Source organism: Penicillium nucicola (genome assembly GCF_028828085.1).
Source record: "Penicillium nucicola strain IBT 29836 chromosome Unknown utg000006l, whole genome shotgun sequence".
Taxonomy (NCBI): domain Eukaryota; kingdom Fungi; phylum Ascomycota; class Eurotiomycetes; order Eurotiales; family Aspergillaceae; genus Penicillium; species Penicillium nucicola.
In genome coordinates this window covers 2,684,696-2,703,813 of record NW_026643130.1, presented here as the reverse complement: position 1 = coordinate 2,703,813, position 19,118 = coordinate 2,684,696, and the positions used below count along the sequence as shown (strand labels likewise).

The following is a 19,118-nucleotide window of genomic DNA, read 5'->3' as shown; positions in this document are numbered from 1 at the left end:
GAGGGCAGTCTAACAGCAGATCACTTGCTATGACCCACATCTCTGACTATGAGCTTTGATCTTGAAAAGGGGATACGACTATCGTATGTTGATGTGGGAATGTCGATGTGAGAATCAGGTAGGTAAAAGCATTGAACGGATCCAACTTTTTTCAAATATCCTATTTGCCCCTTGGGTATGTACCTTACAAGCCTTAGTGAGATGCAAGCCCATAATGTGTTAAACAGACTCTATTCGAATATAGTGCTGAGATCAATACTGAGGGCAAAACAAACAAACGCTGCAGAGTCCGGAAGACGCTGGACACTCACTAATGCTTGCTACCACAATCGAGGGAGGACAAATATCGACTCCCCACTCGAATACACGCTGCCTAGTTGGACAGCTAACAGACAATGAATAATAAATGAAGTTGAGGCGAGGATGTCGGAGAAAGGTGTTTGATCTGAGACTGCAGGATTTGACCGGAAGTGGCATGATGTTGAGAGTGTACTATATGCTGTGAAATTGATGTTCTGAGGATAATAGAGAACTGGACAGATCCTCGCAGTGATTGTGCAGATATTGCGTACCGGCATGAATGTATCACTTGGTTTGCGCTATTGGTTTACGGGTGTGGTTTACATGTAGCACTTGAGGGCTAGTACTGTCTCTTACTTCGCGGACCAACTTATTTGATACTGCAGCACGATCAGGCGTACGGTAGACTGGTTGCTTTTCCAGTCGGAAAGAAATGCTTATATGTTCATTACGATACTAGTCAGGCTGCAACGGATGAATAGAATGTTGATCTATGGGTTGAACAAATTCGCGCCGGTGGCGACGAAGCGAGAACTTGAAAAGCTTCTGCTTTATAGATCTAGCATTTTTTTACCGTTTACAGGCATTGTCTGCCAATTTATCATCTAGTGGTCGACCGATGCTTGGAATCGCATCTTCGTCTCTCCGCTCAACGTGAAGATTATCAGAAAGTCACGGTCCAGTCACAAAGAAGGATGGAAAGTAAAAAAGAAAACGGTATATTCAAATAAATATTGCTAAGATGGACTATATATACAGGTTTCGCTTCCAGATTCATGTTTCCGTAGATGATGTATCGTGTAAATGCAATGTAACGCCTGGATCATAGATTCCTAGGCCGCAGATCCAAAGTGAAGAGATTCTCTTTCAAACCAACCAGGGTTGATAGAGTTTCAGTGCAAGCACCAGCTTGAACACACACTCATACAGTGGGATTGCCAATAATTAAAAGCGAGTCTTACTCAGGGGCTGCACATGAGAAGACACCGCCAACTTCTCCCTTGGCATATTTGATGACCTGTGATGTTGAGTTAGGAAAATATCCTCGATAAGAATTGAACCGTCAGACTTACAATATCGTCAATGCTGGAGTATGTTCCGCCGACGAGAACTATCATGCCAATGAGGAAGATGAACGCATTGGTGATAGCCAATGCAATGTTCTTAGGCTCACTCCAACTACCCTCCCGCAGAAGCAAGAACCACATCATGGCAGGGAAGTAGAAGGTGAAACCGGAGATGAACAGGGCCGAGGAAATGGAAAGCAAATCATTGAAGAAGGGGATGACCTCAGCAATGATGAATGCCAGGATGGTGGCAGCTGTGATCACCGCCAGCCATGTCAGCCATCCCATCTTGGTGTTAATGAAGCGAATAGGGGAGTTGGCAAAAATGCGACCGTGAATCAGGCGTCCGAAGACAACGGTGTTAATCGAACCACTAATAAAGATCACGGGAAGGGCAACACCGTATGCAATGCGACTCAAAAGTGGTCCGGCCGAGGTGAGAGCAGGACTTGAGACGTCCTGGCCAACAAAGGCGTAGATCAAAGCACCGGTAACCGTATAGATAATGATCTCCGTGATACCAAGCGCCCAGATAGATTTAACAAAGTCGCGTGGTGTGTGCATCTCATCCATGAAGGAGAACTGGCACATGGCGAAGCTGTAGGCGAAAACGATATTGGTGAGGGCGATAAAAGCTTCAGTAAAGGTAATCCCCTCTTTAGGCCAAGCGGACCATGCGACTCCAGTCAAGCCCGCAGGAGAATCTCCCGCTTTGATTCCAGTGCCGATGATTGTGATGCCAATGGCGATGATAATTGAGGCAAAATCGACGTAGCCGAGGATAGCAACCTCGGTGAAACTGGGAGGAATGGCAAGCAAAAGCAGAATAATTGCTGAGACAACCGCGAAGACAATCGAGCAAACGCCACTCTTGGTGATGTCCAAGAATGCAATCGTTCCGGTTAAACAATGCGATGCCGTCAGGAAGATCAGCTGAAGACCCAGCATAGCGTTGACGAGCTCGTATCCAAAGCGTCCGCATCCCAACCGACGGCCAAGCAACCGGCCTGCATCGGCATAAGTAGCCACTTCGGGAAAGGCCAATTTGACCATTCCCACAATATAACTGGTATAGATGGCGATGAGGCCGATACCCACACAGCAAATCACACCTGCCACCATGCCCAGTGTCGCAAAGGTAGAAGGAATCGACAAACTACCCAGGGCAATGGCCTCCACAATGAGGACAATAGTGAGACGCTTCCAGCCGAGACGGTTAAACTTGTTGATGCCGTGATCATAGATATTCCTTTCCGCCTCACTCATTTCCCCCACTATGTCCCCCTCGAAAGGTGGCGGCGGGGAGTATGGGGCCTTCTCGCCCTCCGCTCCCATCACCTTGTCGGTCTCATGGTCGTTGGAGATATTGTCGAAACCCATGATGGTGGTAAACTTGAACCCAACGGGAAGAGAAGGGGGGATGGGGGAAGCTATAAGAAGGAAATTTCGCAATGGCCTCGAATGCGGTTATCGGGAGGCAAAATCGCAGATTGCGTTGACTAAAGGAATTTCGAGAACGCTGCTTGGCTGGTCCACCACGTGGAGTACGACGCTGCTCCACCGAGAGATCGACTATCCAACGAGGACACCGCATGCAGGTTGGAATCGTTCCACACGGGGGCGTTAGGCGAAACTCAGCCCGCGCCCCGTTGATACAGTCGATAAGAAGGTTCGAGGTTAGGTAAAAGAAATGTAACACCGAGTGGCATTGGACGTGGAACGCTTGGGGCTGTTCGGCGAGTATGTCACTATGGAGTCTCCCCGCGTTTGCATACGCGGGGAACGTGGAAACTGCAGGAATTCATCTCGATTCTAGGATATACGGAGGCCACCTCTTGCACTGGTCATGATAGAATGACCTGAAAAGAAGTTTCGTTAGTCGCGCCACGATCTTCGGATGATTACCGAGAAGATGGCCGTCTGCCAATGAGGTCAGGGCTGGGCGGAAACAAGATTTTGCCCGTCACGTGATGCCCGCAAACAGTTACACTTTTCGACTTCAGATCTGCAAGGGACAACTGGGCAACCAAGCGTGGGATTGGGGCTGGAGAGTCGGGCAGAGAGTTGGCAAGCGCTTTCTCCGGTTCTCGCTCTTGGTCTGATCGGCCTGCATTATCTTGTCTTTCCCTCCGTCTCGACCCCCTCCCCAGAAACTCTTCTCTTGGGGTAAGGGGACCTGGATGGTGGAGCGCCACCAACGCCATTGGGCTTAGTCGTGCCGGTCGGGACACATTAGCGCCAATGAAGCATGGTATGATTCGTCGTCCCGCCCGAGACGTGCGGGTGGCCCAGTCTGGCTACGCTGAACATCGCTACATTCGTCCTGGGAAACCAAAAGCCTCCTCCAACTGCCCCAGACTCATCCGGGGTGTTTGTACGTAATAAAGTCTCATTCTCCGACTCTCATCGACCTGGAGGAGAAGTTTGAATCCTCTTCGGCTTGAAACACGATACGAATGAATAGCTCGACTCCACTCAATCTCACCATGCGGTATTTGTTTGACATGTCTGACGTTTGGGGAACATTTATCTTCGTGTCCACGAGCATATTTGACCCTACCACGATTTGCTCTCCCGTTTCCAATACTGGTGATAGTTTCTAGGTGGAACCCACCGGAAGTGTTGGGCGTCGTTTATGTCTCAAGGAGGACCCAGTTGTGCCCCTTATCCATCATTGCAAGAGCAGCAGTATATCACCAGTGCAGTAATCTGGGTTGTTGATTCTGACCGGATATAGATTCGCGTCCTCTTGGGTTGCCACAATCCTCGCCTATGGCTCAAGCAGTTCCAACGGATGCCCATAGTTGCGGAATCCAGCAATGGCTATCGCAATGAACTCGTCTCTCTCATGCCGTGCTGCGTCTGCGACAGCCACTCCGGTAATAATTTCTGCATTACTCTCTTCCATGGTTCTGCCGCCGAGGTCATTTGTGGGCCAAGGACGACATCCTTGGCATATTCGCCTGACAACAGGCCCTCAGCAGCTGAGGGTGCAACTGGGCTCAAATGAACCTCGCATCTAAGTCCAATTCTTGCAAGCAGCGACTCAAGCTCCTTCATATCTCCTAATCGTCTGGTTTCCCGCCAATGGCTCGGGTCGGATTTCCTTGGAAAAAAATTTCATAACCGAATGACAACGCCTCCGCTTGGCATGTCTTAGACAAAAATATTGCCCAGGACGGGCGACCGACAGGTTTCGGCTTGCCGAAGACTATGAACTGCTTCTATCGCTTCACATTGCTCTATTCGAGTGGCCATCTTGAGCATTTGAGACTGTCCGTACAGGTGAAACCCCCCGCCATTGTGATAGTATGTGATGCAAGACTTGCAGTAATGACCATCTTGGGCCACTTACCCAGCTCTGTGTCTATACTTCTATCTCCTCGGACTCTCGACTCACTTGGCCACATAATACATCTAATTGCAAGTGCAAAAAGGATATCACACCAAGGAGTTGTGTTCTATTCTTTCTAGATGTGCAATCAACAAACAAAAAAGCCTAAACTAACTTTCTCATTTCAGACACTCGGCTATGGATAATCCAACATACTCCACGTTCCCATCATTGAGACCGGCAATGGAGATTCTAGAGTTGTCTGCCATATAGATGTGATAGTGCTCTGTGGTTCGTATAGTGTCAGCGTGCTGGCATCCGTGACTTCAAGGGGAGAACGAACCACGCAGTTTAAGGACGACACTTGGGGACAATCCCAAGAAACCAAACATTCCGGATTGGCGGATGAGATGCTCCCAAGGCCCCGGTGCACCTAATCATGTTAGTGTGGTCGCATACTTCCTTTCAGGAGACTTACCCGATGACACCAACGTGTCATACAGTGCCTTTCTCATAGATCTTATACGGTCACTCATGGTAATCAGATCGTGATACCAAGCCTGTCGCAGATCAGTGCTAGATAATATAGTGCTTGCGATCTTTGCGCCGTAAGCTGGTGGATTTGAAACTTCAGATCGCTGCAGCATTTCAAGCATGGATTGAGTCTTCATGGCCGCTTGCTCGGTATGTGTCGCGAGTAAGAAACAACCCACTCGCTCCCCTAATCGGTATCAGACATTATTCCAGACATTGCGTGGCTTGTTCTCATACCATAAAGTCCCATATTCTTCGCAAACGAGAGACAAACTCCAGCCTCTACTCCTACTTCCTCAACGAATAATCGGATAGCAAAAGCATCGTTGTCTACATTGCCGGAGTTGAAGCCGAGATAAGCAGCATCAAACAGAGGGAACAGCTGTCTTTTTTTGAAAAGGTGCGCCAGTTCTCGCCATTGCTCCTTACTCGGGTCGCATCCGGTCGGGTTATGCGCACACGCATGGATGATAACCACGGAGTTCGGTTCAGCGGAATTCAATGTCGCGTAATAGGAATCAATATCTAGCTCTCTAGTCTCGGGATTGTAGTATCTGAAACTTTCGCACTGGAATCCGAGTGATGCGAACACTTGGTGGTGGTTCGACCAGGTCGGCTCCGGGATGTATATCTTGGGCAACGGTGTTTTGCATGCTCGTAGCAATAGTCCAGCAAGATGCAGAGCTCCGGTGCCGGAGAGACTTTGGCACGTTGCGAGCTGTTGTCGATCAGCTCCTTGCTTCCCAGATACGAGGGAATGCATACCTGATTCTGTTTCTTTGCGAACAGCACATCCCCCAATGCCAGTCTCGCTGCCTCTTTGCGAAACTCTGCCAGACCGACTATTGGGAGGTACTCATGGTTCAGCCCCTGCGATGATAGCAGCTCTCGACTCTGATTGACTGATGGAAGAACCCAAGGATTCCCCTTCTCGTCTCGGTATGTGCCTTGGCCTAGATTGACCTTTTGAGGTGACGGATCTGCGACGTACAGAGCAGTCAACGCAAAGATCGCATCGGGCGGGATCAAGCGAGCCTGATCAAACCAGGACTGCGGGAGGGTTTCTGTTTCGGTCATCATTGTTTCAATGATTCAATGATTCAACGATTCATGGTCTCTTCAGGAGTCCAAACAAGAGCATTTTAAGATTATAATGTCCAACAAGATTTCGGGTCGCTGGCCGAATCTCTCGCATACGCGCCGATTTCCCCCTCATCTCGGAAGACAGACCGACGTCAATATCAAAGGGAAATGGATGAGTTGAGGATCGGGTTGATGGGCCGAAGGTGGGTTTGGGGGGGGGTTGCGGAGGGAAGAGTTCGGTATGGGCATCCGATCACTTTTCCCCTCAACAGTACACAGGGAACAGGGAACAGTCCCCTTATATAAGTCAAGAGAGATAAAGAGTCAAGACACTACTCTCTGCACATTTATCACTCTCATCTGTCTCATCTCTTTCATCATGGGTTCTCAATCTACTTCCTCTCAGCCTCATGTGCCCGCCTCCGGCGTCTGGTGTCCTGCAGTCACCTTCTTTCACCATGGCACCGACTCTCTCGATCTCGAGTCACAATCAAAATACTTTGCCTATCTGTCGACTACCGGTCTGGCGGGTCTAGTCATCCTGGGCACCAACTCTGAGGCCTTCCTCCTGACTCGCGAAGAGCGATCGCAGTTGATTGCAACGGCTCGTGCAGCTGTGGGCCCTGATTTCCCATTGATGGCCGGGGTTGGTGCACACTCGACCAAGCAAACCCTGGAGCTTGCTCAAGATGCGGCCGCTGCGGGCGCCAACTATCTGTTGGTCCTCCCTCCTGCATATTTTGGCAAAGCCACCAACATGAATGTGGTCAAGCGCTTCTTTTCTGAGGTTGCCGCCAAGTCCTCGCTTCCTGTCGTTCTCTACAATTTCCCCGGCGTTTGCAATGGGGTAGATATGGACTCGGAGACCATCACGGCGATTGTGCAGAAGTCGGCATCGTCACACCCCAGTGGGCAGTCCAACGTGGTCGGCGTCAAGCTCACCTGTGGATCGGTCGGAAAGATTACTCGACTGGCCGCGACTTTTGCGCCCGGCACCTTTGCAACCTATGGTGGACAGTCGGATTTCTTGATTGGAGGGCTTGCGGCTGGAAGCGTTGGGTGCATCGCAGCTTTCGCCAATGTTTTCCCCAAGACAGCGGCTCAGATCTATACCTTGTACCAAAAGGGACAAGTGGACGAGGCTGTGACGCTTCAAAGAAAAGCAGCCCTCGCAGAGAGCCCTATCAAAAGCGGAATTGCATCCACTAAACATGCGGTCGCATGCTATTCAGCCCAACTAGCAGGGATTCCGGATGCAGCGGCAAATCTGGCCCCTCGACACCCGTACGAAGAGGTGAGCGAGGGGGCCAAAACGGCTATTCGAACGGTGATGGCAGAAGTCAGTGAGATTGAGAAGAGGTTATAGGGAAGAACCGCTCGTGCAGGATATACATGAAGAGTCTAGAAATAAGCATTTCCGATCCATTCCATAGATCGATTGTTACCCCAGCAACGGGCAGTTCATTCCAGTAGTGTGTCCATCGATCCATGAGCCTCCGGTTGAATGCTGCTTTCGTTCCAATCATACCAAAACGAGACTGGGCTTTTTCAGAGCTCGGGGATCCTAGCAGGTCTGAGCTGTCACAAAGAGCTAACAGTCGGGAATCACAGAATCACATCACAACGCGTCGTGGCTTTTATGCATCCAATCAAAATGCACCGAGACCACCAATCGCGGACCATTATACCAGTATAAATGCCAGTGAACCTCGGCTAAAACTCTTCCCACCAATGGCGCCCATCGGCGAGGCCGAGAGATTAGTGATCGGGCCGACTGAGTGGGCCGACAGTCGGGATCTCACAGCGCAAACAGCCAATAGTTAGGGCTAATTCCGTGGTGTTGCCAACTGCTTGCTCCACCCCTTCTATCTCAGACCCTAATCCAGCAGTGTCTCCGGTCTTGATGCTGTGAGTGGATTTCACTATGGAGTATACCGTCTATTATCAAGCAAAATTCGGCTTCTGCCGAGGTCCAGGGCTTTTCTCTTTTCCCTTTAATATGAACTGATATGGTGTCGATCGGAAATCTTTGACCCTCATTTTTATTTCCTACCAGCTCAAGCTAGACAGCTGTCGATCATGGCCGCGGAGATGCCCTCAGCCAAGGCCCTACAGCTACCCACCAAGGTGCCTTTCTGGCGACTCGTTATCGACCCTGGTGTGATCACCCAAGAGGTGGCAGACCATCATTACGCCGGATCAGGAACGGAGGAGGATCCATATGTGGTTCAATGGCTTCCAAACGATTTTCGAAACCCTCTCCAGTTGAAGCCTTCGTTAAAATGGCTGGTTACGGTCGTCGCAGCCCTCGAGACCCTAGTGGTCGCTCTCGTCTCCTCAGCATACACGGGAGGTATCATTCAAATCGAAGAACAGTTTGAAACAACCACGGAGATTGCGACGTTGGGGGTCTCACTCTATGTGCTTGGATTTGCCCTGGGTCCTCTCCTATGGGCTCCCATGAGTGAGCTTTTCGGTCGCCAATCGGTTTTCATCACCACATACTGTGGCCTGACCATCTTCTGTGCCGCCTGCATTGGCGCAAAGAACATCGAGAGTCTACTGATCTTCCGTTTCTTGGCGGGCGCGTTTGGTTCCTCGCCCTTCACCAACTCAGGCGGTGTCATTGCCGACATGTTCATGGCTCGCCAGCGAGGTCTGGCCCTTTCGGCCTTTGCATTGGCACCCTTCCTCGGTCCCGTCATCGGACCTATCGCCGGTGGATTCCTTGGTATGGCCGCGGGTTGGAAATGGGTTATGGGCCTGTTGACCATTCTCTGCGGTGTGATGTGGTTTGTGGGAGCCGCCCTGAAGCCTGAGACTTATGCTCCGGTTCTCCTACGTCAGCGCGCGAAGACTCTCTCCAAAATGACCGGTCAGGTGTACTGCAGCAAACTGGATATTGATCAAGGACGTGTCACTCTGAAGGCTGCTATGAAGACTTCCCTCTCGCGGCCCTTCATTCTGTTGTTTCGCGAGCCTATCGTGCTGCTGCTCTCCATCTACCTTGCTATTATCTACGGAACCCTATACATGCTTTTCGGTGCCTTCCCCATTGTGTATGAGATTCATCGTGGATGGAACCAAGGTGTTTCGGGTCTTGCCTTCCTTGGTGTGATGGTGGGTATGCTCTGTGCTATCGCCTATTCGATCCCCGAGAATTCGCGCTATATCAAACTCCTCGACAAGAAGGGAGGTTATGCGCCTCCGGAGGCCCGTCTTCCGCCATGCATGCTGGCCTCGCTTGCCCTTCCGATAGGCCTCTTTTGGTTTGCCTGGACTAACTCGCCGTCGGTCCATTGGCTTGCGAGCATTGCTGCTGGAGTACCTTTCGGATTCGGAATGGTGCTCGTCTTCCTCAGCGTCTTTAACTATCTGATTGATGCCTACACTATCTTCGCGGCCTCTGTTTTGGCTGCAAACTCCCTTCTCCGGTCGTTGTTCGGCTTTGCTTTCCCGCTCTTCACCTCTTACATGTTCCAAAACCTGGGAATTCATTGGGCATCTTGTATTCCGGCCTTCTTGGCCCTTGCATGCGTGCCGTTCCCCTTCCTGCTTTACAAGTATGGTCTTTCCATTCGAAAGCATTGCAAATACTCTGCCGAGTCGGAAGCTTTTGTTCAAAACATCCTCGCAACCATGAAAAAGGCCTCGGAGGAGGGCTCCGAAAAGGATGAACCCGAGGTTAACCAGCCCGAGGAGGACGACGTGGCTTCGCTCCCCGAGCCAAAGGAACAGACTTCAGCGGATGTTCACTCTGTTCATCGCACACTCTCACGCTCATCCACCCACACTACACATGCAATGCACCGGGTTCCTACATACGAGGCCAATCCTTATAACATTGACCGCGTGCATACCCGGGAGTCATTCAAATAATCCAGAGCATACATTGAGAAGAGGAAATCTGGCGTTTTGGGGAATATTCAAGCATAAAATATGGGGGATGTGAAACGTCGTTTTGCTAAATCAAGGTTGCATATATAGATAGCGTTGGCCAATAATTATAATGTTTTTCTCTATTCCAAAGACTTTACTAGGTATATGCCCACTTGTTTAGTGCTGCATTTCTATTATTTGTTCATATTTCGGGTCTCGTGGTCTATTGAAGAACGACACGAGTCTGCGAACGTGATCTGCCTCTTGAACCCCGTGAGAATACACTCTTAGCAGTCTCACTGCTCCTGGTCAATATAGAGATGGGTGGTTGTGGCGCGCTAAAGCTGTAGAACAACGTCATCAAATGAATGTTGCAAGGAGCTTCCAAATGGGTTGCATATTTCTACCATTTACTTTGCTTAGAATGCCAATGCTAAGAGGAGTTGGCCGTTGCATCTAGACTAGCTAATATAAGACAGACAAGTGGAGAGTGTCTGCGCAGCAGTAGATCTCAGGGAAGCCTGAACCAGTGATATTTGAATTGAGAACTGGGCTTACACAAATGTTTCATACATCAGGATTTGAGTAAATACAGGATAGCACAGAGCAGACCTTCATTTGTATCCTATATCATAGGTGGTTCTTGTATGATAAGTCGAAATAGTCTCAATCTGGGTTTGGGCAGGCGCAGATTACCAGCCGCGTACACCGAAATCATACCTTCATGCCTCGTAGATCCTGATTCGGACGCAAGTCTCATTAGTATCCCAGCTTGATAGGTTGGACTGATAACCGGCTGGGACTGGGAGCAGATATAGGTGGTATAGCAGAGAAGTGGGAAACTGGAGCGCCACATAGATCTAAGCGCAGGAATTTGTGGAATGCTTCGATAAATTAGGTCTATCGTGATGACAATAAAACGAAAAAAAAGACTCGCCCAATATACATGTTACATACAGTATGAAGCACAAAATGCCAATCCAGCTGCAGAGGCGGACCTCGGAATAATGCAGGATTTGACTAAACAAATATTTATCAAATCAAATCCTTCGCAGACGATATCCCAAAGCCAAGACAAACGGTAATATTTACAGCTGGTTCGCAAAACCCAGAGGGGTTCTAGCGTCGGGAAACACAGCACAAAATACCAGACTTGCCCAAGAACCACAAAGATCCAATGAAGCGGAAAATCGACAGGCCGGCGGTCGTCCACAGAATGGCAGCGAAATATTTGGAGGTACGAACTGTAGATGTGTTCTGTGAATTGTCAGTTAGGGTGAACAATCAAATTGGTGGAGGGAACATACCGTAAGACAGAAACGAGTGATGCCTTCACTAGTGATGCACAGCGCGAGAATCAGGTTACTGAAGATCCAGATCAACACCAGGTTGGTTCGGAAAGCCTTATAACCGTCGTCCATGCTTCGTTCATCTTGCTCTTCTGGCTCCACATATGGTTCCAAGGCACGTTTAACCGTCGCTTCAAACTGACTGTCAATATCGGCTTGCGGCTTATCAACTTCTTCAATGAAGTTCGACTTGGCATCGTCCTTCTTAGTCTCAACAACTGGAAGCGAGTCACCCTTGTCTGATCCCTTAGTACCCCAAGAAACGTCATGCCAGTTACAGAAAGCGTAAACCATCAAAATGTTGATAGAGCAAGTCATACCAGCAAAGTACGCCCAGGAAGATGTGAACATGTGCCAAGGGTCCATGTACAAGAAACTGGCGATGAAGTAAATACCATAGGTAGAGACCAAGGCGATCAGAACAATACCAGCACCGCTGGAACTAAAGAATGATGAAAGGAATGCCCCAACACCATCGTCCAGGGAGAAATCAAGGGTACCTCCAGTAAAGGCATTCTTGACGAGATAGAATGAAAGGACCATGATATAGGTTTGAACGATACTGAAGTAGACAAACGAGAGCGTGTAGGCCAAACGAGAACTGAGTAAGTTAGTCTTTGATCATATGAGATAGGTTGTTTCAGAAGCTCACCCTTTAGGTCTATTTCCTAGCGCCAGAATGAATTGCAGCATCAAGAAGAAAACATAGCCATACTTCAAGAAGTTGTTCACAATTGGAGAAGCCTCATTACCGAAGGGCCATCCCTTATTTTTGTTGGCGGAACTAGGTGTTCCGACAAGATCCATGATAACCGAAGTGGTCAGCCAGAACGAAGCTATCAACAAGTTAGTATCAATTTCACTGGGGACACAAGGCAAATGCTCATACCAAGAGAGAACCAGGTCATGACAAGACCGGCAAAGTTGTACATCATTTGGATATGCAGGAAGAACAGCCGCAGAATGTTATGCCCACTCTTGTAGATACGTCCGAAATGCATCATGGCATATAAACTAGCAGCGAATGAACCGTTCAACCATCGACGACGTTGACTGATGAATTCAGCTGCGCCCTCTGGTACGTCAGTCTCACCCTTAGACGCCTTAACATAGGTCAAATGCCATTTGAAACCAGCTTTGGCGACAAGTTCGAAACATAGAATACGATCCTCGGCAAGGAACATGTTTTTTTTGAAGATATTCATGCCTTCGATACCCTTCTTGCCTAGTTGCTTCGAGAGAGTGTGGTCACCGTGGAAGTACTGCTCGAGGGGACGACCCATAATTGCGCGATAACGGTACGCAGAGAAGGCACCCGGTAACACACTGACGTAACCGAAAGCACTCTCTAGCGGCTTGTCGAGGATGTTGGAAATTTTGTACTCGAAGTTCTGCGCGGCGACAAGAGGATTCATTAGGTTCTTCCATCCTTTTCCTAACATAGCGTGAATCTCGCCACATGATCCACCTAGGTTCTTATCGTTGTAGAAGGATTCCCATAGAGCAAGAAGCGATTTCTTTCCGGGTTTAGTGCCGGCATCGATCAGAATCACTACCTCGGGGTTAAGGATGCGACTGAAGCCGTTGAATAGCCAGCGGTGAGAGTTGATCTTTTTGGAGTTCTTTTGCTTGAGACAGAAGATCATCTGGACGGGGGGAAGGTTGGTTGACTCGTTACCCTGAGGCCGGATCAGTTGCTGGTTGGCGGTCACTGAAAGTTGTGTGGTGTATTCGAAGATATGGGCAACAGTTTCCCGTCCGTCGACGGAACGCTTCATGATACCATCTTGATAGATACCGATTGTTGCCAGCATGTCCAGAGTGTTTTTGTCACAAGGGTCAATTCCATCGAATACCAAGCAGCAAACAATCTTTTGCCAGGCCGGACCACCCTTGTTCCAAAATTCGGACTTTTTCAGGTTGACGATATCCCGGATATTCTGCATAACACCGTGCAATGTCCGGGCTGTCAGAACTTTGTCTTCGTTGTAATAAGTAACCGCAATCAGAAGCTCTGTGTGTCTGTTGTACATAGCCGGTCGCAGGTTGTATCCGTTCCGTAGGGTGAACTCGTCGGGATCACAAGTGGCCGCGGTATCTGTAAAAATTTAGTCCAAGGCCATCCAAAATCGCGCTCAGAAAACTTACAGCGCAAGTGGGTGAATTCTTCCGGGAATCCTTCCTCTGACTCCCGATATTCCTTCTGGATCGCATTCTGAATTGCACTTGGAACCGGGTAGTCCACACTCAAAACCGAACCCTGCACTAGCTTAATCTTACGGGTGGCATAGCGGCGCAGTCCCCGGAGCTCGGCGCCTGTCGATTTTGCCAGGCTTCTGACGGAGTCTCTGACATGGGTGATCCGACGGCGGAGCGGCGGTTCAACCCAGCGGCTGACTCTTGATATGGGCCATCAGGGAAGATGGTGACACCGGGATCCTGGAGTGTGTAGCGACGAAGGGAATCGGACGAGGCATAAGGGTCATCAAAGGGGGCGTTAAATGGACTGGGTTGCTGACGGTAGAGCAAGGACTGCTGGCTCTCCGCGTTATCGTTCTTCTCTTCGTAGCCATAGGCTTGCTGCTAGAACGGCGCATGTTAGCTTTTGCTGATTGGTCCCGCTGCTTCGTTCAGTAGAGACGTTAACTCACTTCACGAGTTCCATAGAGACTGGTCTCGCTCGCCAGAGGCGAATGAGACGAGTTGCCCGAGACAGGCGAATGTGGAGAGGTTTCCCGCGGCGGTACAGACATTTTGTAAAACTGACTCCGCAGCAGAAGAATGTCTCGTTGTAAGTGAAAACAAGGACTAAGAAGTCTGTATTGGATCCGAAGGAAGCTCGCGGCTCAGAACTGTCGATTCACAACACCTGACCTGGACACATTCGATTGTGATCGCAATTCGTGGTGTTCGAAGACAGGCGATCTATCCAGAGATCACCAATACAAGGCAGACTTCCTAAGTTGAGAAGTGTCGAGAGATGAGCAGGAGAAGATGTATCGAAAATGCGCTAGACAGGAGATATTTTTGGTGCAGAATTTGATTGGAGGTGCCGATGATGGGCTGTGAAAGGGCGAGTGGGGACCCCAGCGCAGCATACAGTATGCCGTTCGTCATCCAACCTCCCCTAGATCCACCACCGTACTCAGAGGGGGTTGGCTGCTCCCCTGCGTATACTCAATACGTGGATCTGGTAAGTCCTCTTGTGCTGTTCTATTTGGTCTCTGCCTTGTCCATGGTACGGGTGTAAATTCGACTCCGGGATCCGAGGCTTTGCGCACGTAACTCGTCGATATTGTGGAAGGCGGGTCACCAACGCAATGCGCCTCCAACATTGGCCCATGGGACCGGGTCCATTCACACAGTACTGTACATTACATGTGTCCTCCAAACATGCTGCTCATCCCTTCGATCTTTCTGAAACACGCTGGGGCAACACCCTGTAGGGGCAACAGGGTATGCCAAGCATCCAAGGTGGCGGCTGGGGGCCGAGGACTGCCGGACGATGACGACAAAGATGAGAAAAGGATCGGCCGTGTCTCCCAGGGGCTGAATTCTGAGGCTGCGACTGGTCCACTGAGGTCCACAATTGCCGCTATGATTGGGTATGCGGGAGCCTCTTTTAAGATGAGAGAAAAAAATAGACAACAGAGGGCGACATGCCACGGCGTGGCTGTGTGTCACGTGGGGTCAGGTGACCTGGGTGTATACGTGTCTCGTCGATGGATTGCCGGACAGCGCAGTCGTAGCAGGAGGAAGTAGTAGGATCATGAGAATCACAGGCGGGCTGTGTGGAGTAAGACATCTACTGAGCTCATTCTCTTGATCACGATTTGATCGTCATTTGTACTTGGAGGTCTCGCCGGTTCAATCCGAATTCGATGAGATAGGCTGTCCATTGGTACCATTGTATACTGGCAGGGCTTCATTATGATATATAAATTCAGTAGTCTTCGTATTCTATACAACTCGAAATGGGTCGTCTCGCAAAAAGCAATGTGGTGAAAAATGACTGCCTAGCGTACAGTACGCGGCCAGATGATACATCCACAGTTGCTATGCAATACCATTGCCAATCTTATGCAAGTGTTATTTTTAGGGCATCTCGCCTAGACAATTGGATGTCACCATCTACGATGGGAGCCTAACATGGGCAAAGGCTCTGTTTCAGGCGACGTGCTGCCCACAGCCCTTCTCTAAACGTAAATGAAGACGATATGTTGGTGAAATATATCTTTCGAGTAGCGAGGTGCCAACTCTGTCTTCGTTATGCTCGCTACAAAAAGCATAGCCTGATTTTCGGGCCATAGAATGTCGATACTGCTATATTTTGACATTTCGGTTCTAGTCCGAGTTCTCAAATATCATATCGGAGTTCGTTGCGAGGTCCTGCGGTAGGAATCTACACTGGTACAACCCGGGATAGTAAGCCTAGTATGGCTCTTATATGTTCTGATCTAGCAACAAGGTATCTGGCCCTTCCCTGCCAACTGTCTTCCTAGGCAAGTTAACAGAATTGACGTATAAAAATGTCTGATGCAATAGCCGCGGTTAGTCAAGCGCTGTGCAAGGTATCAGTTCACGTCAGTTCTGCCCCACTGTGACTTTCATGATCGTATTGAGGTTCCTCGAGCGACTCGTCCTCCAAACACAGTGGCCATAAGTTGATCGAGTCGAGTGAACTGCAGTCGATGTAAACCCTAACCGCCCTCGTGTTTCGGCCCGACAAAAGATAAGAGTGGAGAAACCCCTCAACTTCACTTAACTCTCTCTCTAAGCGTCGTCAAATATGGTACTTGGCAATGCAGGCGTATCGCGTCGGTCGGAAGATCGATCAAGGCGATCAATGGTAGCGTATGCATCGTGTATATGGGACAACGTGATTTGACGGTTCGCTGAGAGAGATGCAGATGTAACCGATGCCGAGGACGGAAAACGCGCTGTGCCGGTAATCCACCACATCCCTGCGCTGCCTGTGTGGAGGCGGGAAAAACATGCATGTACTCAGAAGCAGAAAAACGGGTCTCGATTACCGAGAGGTTGGTGAAATTCAAAGTGGTGAATACCCCGACACTAACGGTCTACAGCTACTATCGTCAACTACAATCACAAGCCCCAGGGACGCTGTCCACCACACATGGCTCACCACGTGGGAATCCCATAGCAGAAAAGAACCAGTCAATAATTTATAGTGAACCTTCATTGTCTACTCGCTATTCTGACACTGAAACGGCCCCAGAACGGGACGATTGGTGGTACAAAGGAACCGACAACTTGTTTCTGAACCGATCAGGAGAGCATCGTATGTGAAAAATCCTCACGGAAAGAATGACAGTATCTCACTGATGATTTTCAAGACTTCGTGGGTGCTTCGTCCACAACGCATCTAGCTAAACGACTCAACCCCGGATCCTCCAATCTTGCATGGGATGTGCGGCCACTCTACGATGACCCTTCATCACTAAGACGGCCAGTTGGTGGCACACTTCCTCAATTGCCTCCTTTTGAGTTCGCTAAACGATTGTTTTGGGTGCAATATGCCTATATTGGCACTATCTTCTCACTCATCCACCCGGCAGAATTCGAAGAAAGACTTGACCTGGTCTACCATCAACCACTTGACCTGTCGCATCGAGAGTCGAGTTTGGTATATTGTCAGACTCTACTCGTCATTGCATTTGGCTTGATGTATTCTGTAAATCAGTGGGCAGGTGATGACGGCCCTCCTGGGTTTAAGTATTTTAAGCACGCGTTACGATTTTTACCTGATATCCACGAGGAGGGCTCTATTTTTTTTGTTGAGGTGCTATGTTATGTAGCATACTACATGCAAAACCTGAACCGGCGTGATGCTGCTTTTCTCTACGTATGAAAATCTACTAATATTGTTGTTCTGCAAAATGGCTAACAATATTAGATCGGATTGGCCTTGCGTATGGCCATATCCCTAGGTCTTCACCAGGAGGTTTCAGACCCAACAATAAGCGAGGCTGACCGCAACCGTCGACGTCGTGCTTGGTGGTCTGTTTATAGCTTGGATCGGCAAGTACCAGTGATCTTCTTTTTGTCTAGAATTTCAGCTTACATCCGTGAACAGGATACTTTCGGTCAAGTCTGGGAATCCTATAACTATCCATGATGAAGATATTGGTATAACCTGGCCCGCGGTAGTGGTATGTGGTCCTGGTATATTAACAAGATTGGTCTGATTCTCTCCAACTAGGACGGAACAACATTCGATCCATGGCCATCAACTGTTCTCACTCATTACACAAAGCTATCCCGTATCCTGGGACGGATTGGCGAAGGTCAGACTGCATGTATATTCCATTGCATAACTAAGCTGACCTAGGATCTTTGCTAGAAATTTATCGAAAGAAGCCCGGATCGGGGTCCAACCTCATTGCTTCCGTTCAGAGTATAACGAATGATCTCTCTGGATGGCTACGCCAGGTCCCTGATCGTCTTCGTATTGACTTCTCAACACTTGAAACACATGTCAATCGAGAGTCCGTTTCTATCAACTTACACTTTTATTCATGCGTGAACATGACTGCACGCCCGTTAGTATTTTATGTCATTCAACGCCGACTTGATGCGGAAGCACTTGGGTCTGCCACGGAAGATTGGAAAGAAGGCCTCGCCCCCAATACTGTTGCCGTTATTGATAGCTGTATTACAGCTGCTCGAGCAACCACTTTGATCATGGATGCCGCCGCAAAACACAACCTCATTGGTAAGCAATTGTCGAATAAAGCCATACCTTGGGCCATGCAGTCATCTGCTAACAACAGATAAGCTACATATGGTTACCTTGACGGCGAGTACATCTTCTCCGCTGCACTGCTACTTGTCATGGTAAATGCTGCATTTCCGCCCAACGAAACCAGCGCACGAGCCATGGAGACCGCATTGAATCTTCTTCGGGGCATGGCTGATCGTGGAAATACCTACCTGGGCTCACGTCATTTACTATTGCTAGAACTCCGGGCTGCTATTGTGACTAGGTCTGTTGCAAATGATACCGATGGAGCGAGCTCGGCAAGTCAGAAGGTCCCATTGACGCCGACAACCGAGCACGCTACAACTCTCACAGAAGCAAAGGAAGATATGGCATCTCCCTTAGGGGGACTACAAGTGCTTGCTCCTGAGTGGCCACATAATGACCTCCCCTCATTCCGAGATATTGCGTTTCAATTCGATCTCAACGATGATCCCGCACTCTGGGAAGGGGCATTGGACCAGATTGATATTGATATGGATACGGACTGGATTGAAAATACCTTAAAGCGATAGGATCATACTTATATTATAATATACTTTTGATCTATACAGTCGCCTGATCTATAAGAAACCAACTGTGCAGGTTGATAGAGTGCATAGAAGTCTGGGAGGAACATCGATCCAGTTTTGACCGCCAATACCAAATTGCCCCTTTCTCCCCTTTGCACAACTTGATTCGTTCGTTTGCTATCTCACTCTAACTATATCTGACTATATAACTCTCTCGCTCTCCGTCTACCCCGCGGCTTATCATCGGCCCGATCATCCCGACGCGCCGTCATCGGCCCG

General features: G+C 49.2%; 6 protein-coding genes across 6 annotated transcripts; 3 read left to right on the top strand and 3 right to left on the bottom strand.

The window, feature by feature from the left end:
• Nucleotides 1-1,258: 1,258 nt before the first annotated feature.
• Nucleotides 1,259-2,747, bottom strand: N7511_007043 (uncharacterized protein; the record flags this gene model as incomplete). Its single annotated transcript, XM_057129420.1, has 2 exons — nt 1,259-1,318; nt 1,374-2,747. 2 exons carry the CDS (start codon nt 2,745-2,747, stop codon nt 1,259-1,261), a joined length of 1,434 nt encoding a protein of 477 aa, XP_056983976.1.
• Nucleotides 2,748-4,880: 2,133 nt separating this feature from the next.
• Nucleotides 4,881-6,315, bottom strand: N7511_007042 (uncharacterized protein; the record flags this gene model as incomplete). Its single annotated transcript, XM_057129419.1, has 5 exons — nt 4,881-4,987; nt 5,045-5,134; nt 5,180-5,422; nt 5,473-5,953; nt 6,001-6,315. The coding sequence occupies 5 exons, from the start codon at nt 6,313-6,315 to the stop codon at nt 4,881-4,883; spliced, it is 1,236 nt and encodes a 411-aa protein (XP_056983975.1).
• A 382-nt stretch (nt 6,316-6,697) lies between these two features.
• N7511_007041 (dihydrodipicolinate synthase family protein) lies at nt 6,698-7,684 on the top strand (the record flags this gene model as incomplete). The annotated part of the gene is made up of 1 exon (XM_057129418.1): nt 6,698-7,684. One exon carries the CDS (start codon nt 6,698-6,700, stop codon nt 7,682-7,684), a length of 987 nt encoding a protein of 328 aa, XP_056983974.1.
• Nucleotides 7,685-8,397: 713 nt separating this feature from the next.
• N7511_007040 (MFS transporter) lies at nt 8,398-10,197 on the top strand (the record flags this gene model as incomplete). Its single annotated transcript, XM_057129417.1, has 1 exon — nt 8,398-10,197. One exon carries the CDS (start codon nt 8,398-8,400, stop codon nt 10,195-10,197), a length of 1,800 nt encoding a protein of 599 aa, XP_056983973.1.
• A 1,119-nt stretch (nt 10,198-11,316) lies between these two features.
• Nucleotides 11,317-14,299, bottom strand: N7511_007039 (uncharacterized protein; the record flags this gene model as incomplete). Its single annotated transcript, XM_057129416.1, has 7 exons — nt 11,317-11,454; nt 11,505-12,147; nt 12,199-12,382; nt 12,436-13,644; nt 13,695-13,806; nt 13,827-14,129; nt 14,198-14,299. The coding sequence occupies 7 exons, from the start codon at nt 14,297-14,299 to the stop codon at nt 11,317-11,319; spliced, it is 2,691 nt and encodes an 896-aa protein (XP_056983972.1).
• Nucleotides 14,300-16,335: 2,036 nt separating this feature from the next.
• Nucleotides 16,336-18,842, top strand: N7511_007038 (transcription factor domain-containing protein; the record flags this gene model as incomplete). Its single annotated transcript, XM_057129415.1, has 9 exons — nt 16,336-16,400; nt 16,457-16,585; nt 16,634-16,848; nt 16,904-17,412; nt 17,464-17,598; nt 17,660-17,719; nt 17,770-17,854; nt 17,911-18,282; nt 18,346-18,842. The coding sequence occupies 9 exons, from the start codon at nt 16,336-16,338 to the stop codon at nt 18,840-18,842; spliced, it is 2,067 nt and encodes a 688-aa protein (XP_056983971.1).
• Nucleotides 18,843-19,118: the final 276 nt, after the last annotated feature.